At 39.3% G+C, this 14,825-nt stretch overlaps 1 protein-coding gene across 1 annotated transcript in view; it reads right to left on the reverse strand.

Annotated features, from left to right (window-relative positions):
* Window positions 1–14,825, reverse strand: part of NOTCH2 (notch receptor 2) — a 153,422-nt gene that overhangs the window by 17,187 nt on the left and 121,410 nt on the right. The window contains exons 18-23 of the mRNA XM_014831045.3: window positions 10,165–10,393; window positions 9,190–9,391; window positions 7,397–7,550; window positions 6,824–7,008; window positions 5,057–5,189; window positions 216–452 (exon numbers count right to left, since the gene is read on the reverse strand). Of these exons, the coding sequence (XP_014686531.1) occupies window positions 216–452; window positions 5,057–5,189; window positions 6,824–7,008; window positions 7,397–7,550; window positions 9,190–9,391; window positions 10,165–10,393 (1,140 nt within the window). The remainder of the gene's footprint in view (window positions 1–215; window positions 453–5,056; window positions 5,190–6,823; window positions 7,009–7,396; window positions 7,551–9,189; window positions 9,392–10,164; window positions 10,394–14,825) is intronic.

The raw sequence follows: 14,825 nt of genomic DNA on the forward strand, positions 1-14,825 counted from the left end.
AAGTGTCTCTCAGGAAAAAGAAACGGTAGAGATTGATCATAACATCCATGGAGCATAGACGTAAGAAAAAATTGGGCCCGTGAATTAAGCTGGTCTAGGTTTTCACATATAATGAAAAGCTTCACTTGGGTCTTGGACGTGTATACAGGGCCCCACTTCCTCACTGAAAGCCCCCTCGGAGGCAGAGTGGCTGGAGAGGCTGGAGGGGCTCTCACCGGTGAAGGCCCTGTGGCAGACACACAGGTAGTCGTTGATGAGCTGTATGCAGTCCAGGCTGCCCTCAGAGCTGCAGGGGCTGGAGAGGCACTCATTGATGTCCCCCTCACACCGCTCTCCGGCAAAGCCAGGCAAGCAGCGACAACTGTAGCCCCCAATCCTATCCACACACTGACCACCATGAAGACAGTGGGGACCCCCAGCACAGTCGTCAATGTTGTCTTCACAAAGCAGGCCTGGAGGGAAGAGAAGAGAGAGAGCATTATGACAACCCTTGGAACACTGCTTTCCAGCAGGGAGAGCCACCCTGGTTGGCACTTGCACAATTAATCAGGTTATACTCCTCAGTCTGTGGTGGGACCTGTTAGGTCAGGCAGGGCAAAGCACACTCTTGATCCATGACAGCTGCCATCCTCTTGGCGACCAGTAAGAGCAAAGGAAAGGATATGCGTAGAGCTTCTCATGGACTCTCTCACACAACCAATGAAGCCACCTCCTGTGGAGCAGCTGGTACTGTTTGTCCCAACCGAGAGACAAAACACTAGAGCTCAAGAGAGACTCAGCACTTTTTCATTAATTTATCCATTTTAATTCAAAATATAAAAACAGTTGAAAAGAGAATATAACAAGAAATCATAGATTACAAATACGTAAAAATATTGGTAAGAATTGGAACTAAATTTGAGTGATATATTTTTTTAAGTTTTATATCCATTGTGTTTTTTTCCTGTAAAATAGTGGCAGTGCACTAGTGTCTTATTTTTAAAAAAATAGAGGGAAAATATCCTGTTGAGAGCTCAAAGCTTATTCCATTTACAACAGAATTCATTCAATATACTGTAGATGTAAATGCACCATCTAGTATGAATATCTGTAAATATTTTTAAGAAGCTAAAGAAATCAATCACTATTATAGAAATGATTCTATGATTAATTCAAAAAATTACAAAAGAAAGGAAAACAGTTCTGTATTCCTACCACTTGCATTTGTAGCATACACTAATACAAGCAAGACTATTAAAAAAGAAAAAGAAAAATGTAAGAAAAGGCCTCATTTTCAATAGGAATAGCAAAAGATAAAATAGGAATGATCTTAATAAGAAATGTACTACACCTATATGAAAACTTTAAAATATTCCTGAAAGGCACAAAAGGAGATTTGAATAAATGAAAAGACACTATGATTTGGTTAGGTAGATTCCTCATCAGAAAGATGTCAGTTTTCTCTATACAAATTTATCAACTTAATGTGACCCCAACAAAATACACCAACAGAATTTTTTAATAGACAATCTGATTCTAAAATTGTATGGAAAAATAAACTATACCCATAGCCTGGAAAACCTGGAAAAAGAAGATCCATAATAATTAAAACAGAGTGGTATTGATAAATTAATAGAACAAAAAAGAAAGTCCAGAAAAACACTCAAATACACATGGGAATTTAGAATTTGATTAAAGTGCCAGTTCAAATTATTCTATCAAAGATCAAATATTCAGTAAATTGTGTTGGGAAAAATCAGTAGCCATCTGGAAAACGTGCTTCAGTATTCTAGTACTTGAAGAAAATATGGGAGAATTCCCTTCTAATCTTAGAGAGGAAGGTGTTGCTGACTAGGACTCAAAATCCAGAAGCCATTAAAAAGGTTAATAAATTCAACTTGACTAAAAATAAAAAGCTCTGGGGCCTGGCCCAGTGGTTAAGTTTGTGTGCTCCACTTCAGCGGCTGGGGATTTGCAGGTTTGGATTCTGGGTGCAGACCTACACCACTTGTCAAGCCATGCTGGGGTGGCATCCCACATAAAACAGAGGAAGACTGACACAGATGTTAGCTCATTGACAATCTTCCTCAAGCAAAAAGAGGAAAATTGGCAACAGATGTTAGCTCAGGGACAATCTTCCTCACACAAAAAATAAAAATAAAAAAGAAAATAAATAAAAAGCTCTGCATTAAAAAAATCACCAAAAAGAAAAGCAAAAAACAATATATTGGGAATATATTTACATTTTGTATTATAGACAGCTAACCTCTGCAAAATATTAAGAACAACGTAATGGGAAAAAAAAGGACAAAGATATAAACAGAAAAACCATAGAAAAAGGAAAACCAAATGACTCTTAAATGAGAATATGTTCATCCATAATGAGAAGCCAGTATGCTCATACATTGCAATTCAGCAATATCAATCAAAATTACAAATAAACATATTCTTTAACCTAGCAATTCCATTTCTGAAAATTTATTCTACAATACACTTATATACATGCAGGACTACCCAAATTTCTATCACTAGGGCACTGGTTAAGTAAAATATTGTATGCCCATAAAAGGGAATTCTGCAGGACCACAACAAATTAAGGCAGTTCTATATTTTGATATGAAAATAACTCCAATTAACTTTAAAAAAACAAGTGCAAAAGACTGTGTTTAATATTCTATCTTCAGAGTAAGAATTGGGGTAAATAAAATAATCTTTCTATTTGGCTTCTATATACATAAAGAAACTCTGGAGGATACATTAAAAAAAGTCTAGAAAGATATAAAAAAAAGCGGTGGTTACTTGTTTGTGGGAGAGAGAACTAGGTACGGGAGTAGAGGGGTGGGAAGGAGACTTTTCACTGTACGCTTTTTCTACTTGTGTTTGTGCAAGTGTGTGTGTGTGTGTGTAAAATTCTGGACCATGTGCATATATCACCTATTTACAAACTAAATCAAAAACAAGAAAGCAAAAATAAACAAAATCAGTATGTGCTCCCACTCTCGTAGAATATTTGGTATTTAAGGTCTGCTAGCAAATTAACATAGACGCCTTATCCTCCCATCAGAATGGAACCAGCAGTAACGACAGACTTATCCAGTCAGAAGGAGCTCACCCTCAGCCTGAAGCAAAGTAGGAGGGAAGGCAGAACTGTTATAGTGAGCCCTTGACCTGGGAACTGTAGGCATGCCCAGACCAAGATCCAAAGTTCAGGAGAACAGGAATAAAAACAATCATTGTGCTAACTCTCACCATGAGGTCATGGGACTTGAGAGTCTCCTGGAATGTTCACCAATGGCCAGAGAAGTCAAGCCAGGAGAGAGAACTAGCACTCCACATATGTAACCAAGCACACGTAGTATAATAACTCAATGAATCCTAAGTATGAAAAACTCAAAGTGATCCACATCTACACACATCATAACCAAACTGTCAAAAGATAAAGACAGAGAGAATTTTGAAAATACCAGGAGAGAAGCAATCTATCATGTACAAGGGATCCTCAATAAGGTTAACAGTTGATTTCTCATTTAAAAAGACACAGAAGTCAAAAAGCAGTGGGATGACATGTTTAAAGTGCTGAAAGAAAAAGACTGTCAATAATAATAGCAAAACCATTGTTTAAACCATCCTTAGCAAATGGTCAGAAGAGAGAAATTTTGTTGCTTTATGAGATGGTCCATTCTAGACCAATCTAGAGATGGTCCATATCTCTAATCAATAAAAAGTTTATGGGATAGCAGAGATTTTAGTGTTCAATGAAAATCCATGTGCTCTCCCACATTTCCCAGTCACCCTTGGATCAGGTTGAGACCGTTTTACTAATTTTGGTCAATATATATACTATAAGCAATAGTGAGGGTGTCACTTCCAGACAGAGGATGTGAAAGGTGCGACATGACCCTACAAGTCTGTCTCTTTTCCCCTGCTGTGGAGGCCTTAGAGGCCAAGAGCTTCAAATCACACTTCTAAAACACAGAGAGAGGTAGCCCAACACACTCAGACTATGGGTAACAACAACAACAAAAAACGTTGTTGTTTGTCAAGCCACTGAGATTTGAGGCCTAATTTGCTACCACTAAAATTGCAGCTTGTCCTAAACAGTACAGTTATTCACATGAACAAACTAATAATGAAACGAAATTCACTTCTACTTTTCTTTCAACTATTGATTTCTAGAGCAGAGAACAACTCTCCTTTTCACAGGACAAATCTTCAAATATTTAAAGGCTGTTTCTGCTTAGTTTTCTCTTCCCCTTTAACCTCATTGCCCAATAACTAGCCTGCTACTGGGGTACTCTTCTATCTTGCTTTAGTCAGATTCTGAACTCAAGTAAGCTAAATTCTCAAAATCCACTGAGACAAATGTCTACGACGGTATAACTACTTCCCTGACATTCTACTCTCCTTGACACTGAGAATGAATTTTCCACCACCGTGGGTGGCCTCTTACATTTCTTTCCACAGACTGCTCAGAGCAGGTACCAATATAGCTACATCTCCTCTAACAACCAACACTCCCAGCTCTTTCCTGAGGTTGTTTGGAAGCAGAGCAATGCCCATAGTAGTATGGTGGCCCCACCATCCACAGTCTAGGGTTGCATGTCATGCAGCCTTACTGCAATTCTTAGTTACAGCCTTTGGCCAACAGTCTCCTCTCCTGGGCTTATGAAAATAGGTAAATGTTTTCATTTCATTTGTTCTCCCACCTTATGGAGGCAAGACTTGGCATGCTTAAAAAAATACATAAGCTGGTAAATGTGAATTATTTATGCAGAAGGCCACTGAGCTGTTTTCCCTTGAAGTACCAAGAAATCTTGCTAACCAGGCAAATTTTGTTGCAACATTATATCATTTCCACACTTTGTGTTTCACGGAACATAATATGTCAACACAACAAGACAGAACTGAGAACAAGAGTCAGAACATCAGAGTTAGGCAAGAGATGAGAGAATAAAATGGCTTGAATTACCAGGATTCAGAACTAAACACTTGATTTTTTAAAACTCCCTCAACACTGAAAATGGATTTATGACTTAGAGACGCCCTGGACAGAGGACAGCTGAGGCTGACTTCATACCCCGAGTGCCTGGTGGGCAGGAGCACTTGAAATGGTTCACAAGGTCGATACACGTGCCTCCATTCTGGCATGGCTGATTCTGGCACTCATCCACTTCATACTCACAATTGACACCCTGATATCCTGGGACACACTGTCAGGAGCAAACAAAAAGGATAAGAAATATTGGAGCGTTGTTGGAAACAGACCATGAGAACAAATGATATCTGGAATGTTACTGCCACCCTCTCCCCCACGCCCATCCAGCTCTTGTGTGCTTCTCTGGCATCACCACACGCCCCACTCATCATCCTGTGCAGGGGCACCTTGCAGCTCACAGGCACTTAACTCTTCCAGCTGAAAAAGCCACTTTAAAGGGAAGGCAAGGACTAAACATTCTGAGGAATATTTCAGATCTGACCCCTGTGCAAAACTTCTGTGCCTCCTGTGTACAGGTTTTCCCATCTTTAAAATATGCATTCCTTTGTATGTGATGAAGACCCTATGACTCAGTCAAATGGTATGTGTAGATGGTCGTAAAGACATTGCATTTACTGATCTCCAGATTCAGGACACTACATGTATAAGTGGGAAAATGGTTGAGATAGGGTTGAGGGCAGGGGAGGTGGGCTAGCTGGCTGTAGCAGATGTAGGGGTTCAAGGACTTTCAGGGCTGAGCAAGGAAGACGATATTGACCATGAGGGCTTTATTTGGGCAATGCTTTGACAGGTCTGCATATGGGGGAAGTCCCTCACAGCATGAGGTCGTCTGGAGCCGGGGAGGAGGGTGAGGAGAGGAAGGCAAGTGAACTCAGGGGGGAAAGTGGTCACAGGGAGGGGGCTTACATGTTTGGTGATGTCACTCAGCAGCCAGGCCAGAGAGCTCTGAAGGGCAGCAGTGGCTTGGGGTCTTTTATGTCCTGGGGCTTATCTTATCTATGCCTAGCAGATTTGGGGTACAGTTTTGCAGAATATACAAAGCAGGCAGGCTCTAAATGGCTAAAAATCTGCTTATTAGGGCTATGTTTAAAACAAGTGGATGTGTAAACATTTGAGTTTGGTGTCAGCAGCTTTTGAGCTAACAGGTCTCAGCCTGCTGCGAAGAAATAAATAACCTAGGGGAGAAAATACAGAGGCCATCTTTGGCTCATTTATGAGACATAGAGAAGCAGAGCTTTTCTCAGTGTTGCTTGGTGACTTGAATTGATAACAAATTCTCATCTCTGGTGTTTTGTTAACATCTTGCTCTAACCATTATTGGCCCAAACATTAAGAAGACAGTGACATGCTCCTTAAAAGACACACACTTCCCCAAATATACACATGTAACACTTAGTATGAGGCTACAGGGAACAGGCTAACAAACATTAGTTGATTGATGAATGACTATATACAAAGATGACACAGGTCAAAGGAACACTCCTCAAAGTGGCTTCTCCTATCTCAGCTGCTATTCAGGGAAGTAAAAGGTGCCACTGGTCTGGGTGGGCCTGTGAAATGCATTCTGGTAGTAAATGTTAGCTCTGAATCCTGGAGGCAACCCTGTGGAAATGAGGCCGTTCTAGACCTCTAAAAAATATCTGACTGGAGCTATGTTAACTTATTGTACAGGGGGACTGAAAGAAACAGTGATTAGTAAACACTGTAATGGTGATTGGAACAAATATATATATATATATATAAATTGTAAAAATAAGACATAAGCAGCTAAGTTCAATATGCTAGTGTTCACAATAGTTGCACCATCTTCTGGGAGGTCTCTGACTTCTGCCCACTCATCCTACTCACCTCACATCTGTATCCGCCAATGAAGTCGCTGCAGGTGGCTCCATGCTGGCAGGGATTGGACGAGCACTCATTGAGCTGCTCCTCACAGTAGCTCCCTGTGTAGCCTAGAGGGCACTGGCAGTGATGCGAGTTGCCAGCACTGATACAGATGCCTGAGTGCTGGCACAAGCGGTCAACGGGTACCCCTGGAAACCCAGTGGAGGAAGAAACATCACAGAAGAGTACACAACACATCAGGTTCAGACCAACTAACATGCAAACTAATCTAAGCCTGTTGACACATCAAATTTTATTCTTATCTAGTTCATGACCCTCAGTACCAGATTTGTATTGAAAAGAGACAAGCCCTGAAAGTGGAATATGCCTTCGTTTCATTTCGAATATATTTCTTTTTGGAATCTCTAAATCCATTCCTCTGCCCTATCACCTTCTGTCTCAGATCCTTTTTCTCCAGGGTCTTGCCCATCCACTACTGTCTGCCCTTCTCTCTCATCCACAGTGGTAATTCGTGCCCTCAAATGCCGCTGGTCAGTCAGTACTTCAGGGAATGACCCTTCAGGGGGCAGAGCTCACCTCTGCGGTCGGCCGCCACCTCACAGGAGACATTGGGCACGTCACAGTAAGCACCAGCCCATCCAGACGGACACAGGCACCGGGACTCTGCTTTTTCCTGAATGCAAGTACCTTGGTTTTTACATGGAGACCAACTACAAAGGTTCACCAGGGTCTGAAACAGAGGCATCCACATACATCAACATCCAAATCCAGAAATGAAGAAACTAAGTTACACTGCATTCTATGAAATCAAAAGAAAGCAGCACACTAATTCATCAAAAAAAAAAAAAAAAAAAGCTCTCATCCAAGCCTTAGATGAGATCCAGTGCTCCCAGGTAATCTAATCATCTTATATAGTCTAATCCTCTTGGCTCTGCTATTTGAAAAGTTCTTACACAGAGGTTTAAGAATTTAAAGGAGCCTAATAGCTTAAATTAGTCTCTGTATCATGATTATGTCAAGATATCTGGCCACCCTCAGGGCTAGAAAGAAAGTTCAAGCTGTCGGACAGGCCTATAACTCCCTGTGCTGATCCCACGTGAGGAATCCACCTGGGTCGTGATCAAATCTGTCTGTAGTAAACATGGGTAAAAGGACTTAAAGTCTATTAACAAACCTAAACACTGTCGAAGAACTTATTTTGAGGGAAGAAAAATCAAGCTCATGAAAAACACAAGGCAGAGAGTGCAAGCAGATGAGCACTTTCTCCATAACTCACATGTGGTGGCTTGGCCCCAGTGGAGAGGAGGGCCACATTCACCACACAGACTGTTTGTGAAAAGAGGGGCTGGGGGGAATGGGAGAGTGCTCCCCCAGCACTTGTAGTCTCACACTGAGAATAAGCAGGAGCCCAGTGAAAAATGTCTTCCTGATCCTCAGAATCAGCAAAAAGCTGTTTAACATGCAGATATCCAATATAGCTGAAGCCTTATTGGAGTGCACCCTGTAAGGCTGATTAAATTTGGCCATTTATTCCTAAATTCTTTGGAGTTCTGTTATTCTATTATTGTTTAAGAGGCAAAGTCGCATAAAATTAAACACAATGCTGTTTGGTATGCAACCTTGGAAAAGTTACTTTGTACCTCTGGAACTCAGTTTCTTCTTCCATGAAATGAAAGGCTAGACTAGGTGGCTCTGAGGGGTCCTTCCATCCTAAGAGTCTAGGAAACTGTACGTTTATACATATTTGAATTTAAAAGATATGTGAATAGCTTGGTTTTGAAAATGTTACAATATTGCAAGATATGATAATTATTACTATTATCCCCTTACATGTTGTATCTGACCTTTAAAGATTTTATTTTGCTTGTTTTTTATTTCCCATTTTGCATTTCCAATGTAAGTGATATTTCTGTGTGTGTGTGAGGAATATTGTCACTGAGCTAACATCTGTGCCAATCTTCCTCTATTTTATGTGGGATGCCGCCACAGTGTAGCTTGATGATCGGTGCTGGGTCCGTACCTGGCATCCAAACCTGCAAACCCCAGGCCACCAAAGTGGAGCACACGAACTTATCCACTATGCCACCAGGGCAGCCCCTGATATTTATGTGCTTATTTTCCACATGTATTTTTCTGCAGTTCTTGGTTAGTCTGTTACAACAATCTTATGTTTGTTAACCCGTATAATCTTGCCAGTGTCACCATTTCGGAATCCACCAGCTATTAAGAAGTTATCCAGATTGATCTCAGGGGCATCCCTGAGACCCACAGTCTTCTCTTTTAGGAGGGGCTTATTCTGCCTAGAAAAGAATAGATGTAACCCTCAGCTACTCGGAGAGAGCTGAGTGAGTGGGATGGAATTTAATTACCTGACAGTTTTTCCCAGTGTAGCCCAAGGAGCAGATGCAGCGGTAGGTACCCAGGCCATCGACACATCTTCCTTCATTCAGGCAGGGGTGAGAGTTGCATTCATTGATCTCATGGAGGCAGAAGGAGCCAGTGAAGCCCACAGGGCACAAACAAGAGAAGGAGTTAATCCCATCAACACATGTGCCGCCATTGAAACAGGAGCTAAGAAACAAACAGGGAGAGCAACATTGGCTGTGCAATCTGTTCCTCTGACCTGCTCCTTACAAAAGTAAGGTTCTTGGAATTTAAGACATTACAGAGGCAAATACTCCTGAGCACCCCAAACTCCTACATCTGGCAAATTTTACCTTTTTCCAAACTAGATTGGATGCCAATTAGACTGAGTCCCAGCTTCCCTTCCACAACCAAAAAGTTTAGAGGAGGATTTAAAAGGCTGAGCTTATTAGAGCTTCCTAGAGAAAGTGAAGGTTTCCAGGTTTTACCCAGGAATGCTTTCTGTAGTTTTCCATGTAGTGTATTTCAAAGTCAATTTAATTTATAAGGAAAGTGCTAAATAAATAGCTCTTGAATCTAGATTTCTTTGAAAGAGAAACAGAACTTGTTGATAATAAAAAAAAGACATAAATCTCCTAGAAATCACTTACATAGTGATGACAAATCTGCAAAGAAATAGGAATTTTTAAATTATCAACTGAAATGAACAAGAGACAAAGAGAAAACTTATAGCTCCCTCTGTTCCCTAAGGAAGAAATAAATGATGATTCAACTTACTAGGCTTTTCAACCTCTGACCGTTGACCAGCTAACTACATGTCTAAAAGGAATCAAGCACCTGGCAATAGGAGATGATGGCAGAATGGGACCTAAGTGGATGACTGATCCCTGCCCCACAGCCCGAGTAGTGTGCTCTGTAGTTTCCTCCCCTTTTTCCCTTTTTCCATAAGACACTGGTGCCTGACCACATAGGTTGCTCACCTCTCAGTGCACTCGTCGATGTTGTTCTCACAGTGGATTCCATCAAATCCCGCCTGGCACTTGCAAGTATAACTGCTGACATAGTCGGAGCAGGTCCCTCCATTCTTACAGGGTTCGCTCAGACACTCATTCATGTCTGTCTGACATTTATCCCCAATGAAGCCCGGAAGGCACAGGCAGGAGAAAGTATTCACTCCATCTACACAGGAACCTCCATTCTGGCAAGGATCTAAGCCATTACACACAAGAATGAGAGCTCCGAACAGTCGCTTCAATTTAATCTTAGACTCATAAAGGTGAGTGACCTGAACTGAGTCACACTAAGAACAGTAATAATTCTGATTTTTCTGTACCTGTACTTTTAAGTCTATTTTGTCCTGACTCCTCCATTTACGAAAATGAATGCAATAACACTTGGCTGTTTGATAACTGAAATCAAGTTTACATACACCACTAAGAGTTTTGGAAAATTAAGAGTGATAAAACATGCATTGGTCCCCTACACGTTTGCAAATCAAATATGTGCCCCCAACACACAAAATCTCAGAAATATCAATAAAGATTTTCAAAAAGTGTATGTGGTGGTGGAGTGGGTGGGGTAGGACAGAATATATATTATTCAGCCCCCTGTGCCGATTGATCTTTCTTTCCTTTCTTTTCCCTCCCATCTTTCCTTCTTTCCTTTCTTTTCCATTTTTTTGTTTTTCAGATTTAGGTAGAAGTAGGAAACAAAGGGGTTTTTTTGTTTTGTTTTTTGTTTTTTTTTTTTGAGGAAGATTAGCCCTGAGCTAACTGCTGCCAATCCTCCTCTTTTTGCTGAGGAAGACTGGCTCTGAGCTAATATCCATGCCTACCTTCCTCTACTTTATATGTGGGATGCATACCACAGCATGGCGTGCCAAGCGGTGCCATGTCTGCACCCAGGATCCCAATCGGCAAACCTGAGGCCGCCAAAGCAGAACGTGCGCACTTAACCACTGTGCCAATGGGCTGGCCCCGGAAACAAAGTTTTTTTCATTTCAAATATTACATAGCTCAATCTTAGAACACTTTACACTCACAACACGTAATCAACAACTTTTGAGCTACTCTCAGGGCACGGTCCTCTGCAACATATGGCATATAAATCAGAACAAGAAAAACAAGATGTAGCTCCTGCTCTTAAGGACTTTAAAACATAATTGCAAAGACAGGTCATAAACATAAAAAGAAAACTAAACACCAGGTGGGTAAAGTGGCCCCTATTGTATAAGAGGGATACGTAATGTACCTATTCATCTATTAGGCTAATTTCATTCTAAGGCTCATCTGCAATCTACAGTGGACCAATGGTAAAAAATCACATTATCACTTCTTACCCACAATACACGGTACACAGTTACTGTAATTTCCATAGCTCCTTTCAGGAAACTCACCATAATTTACTGAATTATTTTAAACTAATTGCAAATATTGCTAGTCCTACTTTAAATAGGAAAAATCTTAAAATACTGGAAATTTTGACTGATATTGATTAATGTGGGACAGGAATCCAAATAGTTGGATCTCACTCTCTTAAATTTCTCCATCAATTATAACTTGGACATGTTTTTTTCATTATTTGTCACATAATGTTGACATTATTTGTCTAGATGTCTTTCTTTCCTAACAGACTATGAGTTTCATGAATGTAAGGACTGAGTTTTATTTATCTTGGCAGGGCCAGGACCTACTTTGGTGCCGTTTAGATGATGATCTGAAATTATATATGCCGTGAATTAAGGTGCCATTATTCTTAATGCATTGTGATAACCTCATTTAAAGTTTAATGATTTAATCACCACACAAGTAACTGGGTACTGGTAAGTATGAGTACATCACAGGCATATGATGAAACTATTGAAGCTGGGGAAATAATCACCAGAAGGAAGTAGGCAGAACAATCCCTACTGAGAATAGCTTGTGTTTATGCCACTCAGGATGAAAAGACCTCCTGACAGGTGCAGCACTGAGTAGGGTCCTCATAGAATGCTGTCTCAGTAGGGAGTCATTTTAGCCCTGAGCTAAAGGCTGATCCGGACCCACCTAACAAATCTTGAAGAAAAGACTCAAAAGGACCAAACTGTTTCCAAATAATCATTAAACAAAGCTTAAAAATACTTCAAAGGTTTTTCTTTTGTTTGTTTTAATCTAGCATCCAATCAAAAATCACCAGGCAGGCAAAGAAGCAGGAAATTCAACTCATGATGAGGAAAAAAATCATCAATAGAAACAGACCCAGGAATTTCCCATATGGTAGAATTAGTGTGAGGAAAATAAAACAACTATAATAAATATACTCCAGGGGCCGGCCCTGTGGCTGAGTGGTTAAGTTTCTGTGCTCCGCTGCAGTGGCCCAGGGTTTCGCTGGTTTGGATCCTGGGTGCGGATGTGGCACCGCTTGTCAGGCCACGCTGAGGCAACGTCCCACGTGCCACAGCTGGAGGGACCTGCAACTAAAATACATAGCTATGTACTGGGGAGATTTAGGGAGAAAAAACCATAAAGAAAGAAAAAAAAAGATTGGCAACAGTTGTTAGCTCAGGTGCCAATCTTCAAAAAAAAAAAAAAATATATATATACTCCATATGTTCATAATAAATGACAAAAAAAAACATTTATACATATATATGTACTCCATATGTTCAAGAAGGAGAAGAAAGTACAAATATGACAAGAAGAAAGATAAGGTTACAAGAAAGACTCAAATCCAACTTCTAGAGATAAAAATACAATATCTGAGGGGAAAAAATATACTGGATGGGATTAACAACAAAGAAAACACTACAGAGGAAATGATTAGTGAACTTGAAAATACAGCAAAATATAGCAAATATATCTTCAAATAACAAGATGATATAAAGTGAAACACTGAAGAAAAAATTCTAAAAAGTTAAGTAAAATAGAGCATTAGTGGACAGAGGGACAATTTCAAGTAATGTAAAAAATGTATAATGAAAGTTGTAAAGAAGGGCAAAAAAGTTTTGAAAAAGTAAATATTTTCCAAATAATGGTTGAATATTTTCCAAATTTGGACCCATATATCCAAAAAGATCAATGAGCCCCAAACAGAAGAAACATGAAGAACACTATACCAGGTAACATAAAAGTTAGTGGAAAGAGAATATCTTAAAAAATATTTAAGGAGAGAAAATAACATATAAAAAAACAAATAAAAGGATATAGCCAATTTCTCCTCAGAAATAATGCAAGGAAGAAAACAGTAGAAGGATAATTTTAAAGTGCTGGAGAGAAAAATCAACTTAGAATTCTGCTCCCTATGAAAATATCTTTGAAAACTAAGGCAAAATAAAAACCTTTCAGACACACAAAAGCAGAAAGAACTAATCACTAGGAGATAAGCACTACAAGAAATATTAAAGGAATTTCTTCAGACAAGGAAAATGATACCTGATGGAAATGCAGATCGACACAAAAGACTGAAAAACATCAAGAACTACACATATGTAGATAAATATACAGACTTTTAAATTATTTTTTAAATTTCTTGAGAAATTAATTGACCGTTTAAAGCAAAAATCATATTTTGGGGGGTTTACAATACAGATATTATATGACAACAAGAGAACAGAGAGCAGGAGTATAAATGCAAGCATGCTGCTGTAAGGCTCTTATCCTCTATACAACATCATATAATTGAAGGTAAATTTTGATGAGTTAAAGTTGCATACTGAAAACCCAACAATCACACAGACACATAAAAGATATGGCTAATATGCCAGTGGAGAAATAACAGTAATCACAAAAAATACTCAATTATTCTAAAGAAGGTAAAAAAAGAGGGAAATGGAAATAGACAAAAAGGACCAAGACAAAGTAAACAGCAAGATGGAAAATACTGAACTCATTTATATCAAAAATAACATTAAATTTAAATGTATAAACACCTCAATTAGAAGCCAGACATTGTCATGTCAGAGAAAAAAAGCAAGACCCAATATATGCTCTCTACAAGAAATCTACTTTAAAGACACAGACAGGCCTGAAGTAAAAGGATGAAAAAGTATACACCCTAACAATAATCGAAAGAAAGCTAGAATAGCTACATTAATATGATGCAACATAGACTTCAGAGGTAGGGATACTACAAGGGGTAGAGAAGGTCATTTCAAAGCCAAGACTCAATTCTTCAAGAGGACATAACAATCCTAAACGGTTATGTACTTAATATCAGAGCTTCAAAACACTACGCAAAAACTGATAGAATTGCAAGTAGAAACAGACAAATACACAATGATAGTGGGAAATTCCAAAATCCCTCTGTCAATAATTGATAGAATAAGTAGTGAGAAAATATGGGAGAGTATAGAAGACCTAAAAATACTGTAAGCCAATTGGAATTAATAACATTTACAGAACACTCCACCAAAAAACAGCAAAATAGACTTTTTTTTCAAGTGCACACAGAACATTTACCAAAACAGACCATACAGTGGGCCATAAGACATTCTTTAAAAATTTAAAATAATTCAGATCATGCAAAGTATGTTCTCTGACCACAATGTAATTAAACTAGAAGCTATCTGGAAGGAATCAGCAATAAAAGATATTTGGAAACTAAAGAAAACACCTCTAAATAATCTATGAGTCAAAGAACAAATCAAAATGGAAATTAGTATTTT

Source organism: Equus asinus, chromosome 16, assembly GCF_041296235.1.
Source record: "Equus asinus isolate D_3611 breed Donkey chromosome 16, EquAss-T2T_v2, whole genome shotgun sequence".
In the NCBI taxonomy this organism is placed as follows: Eukaryota; Metazoa; Chordata; class Mammalia; order Perissodactyla; family Equidae; genus Equus; species Equus asinus.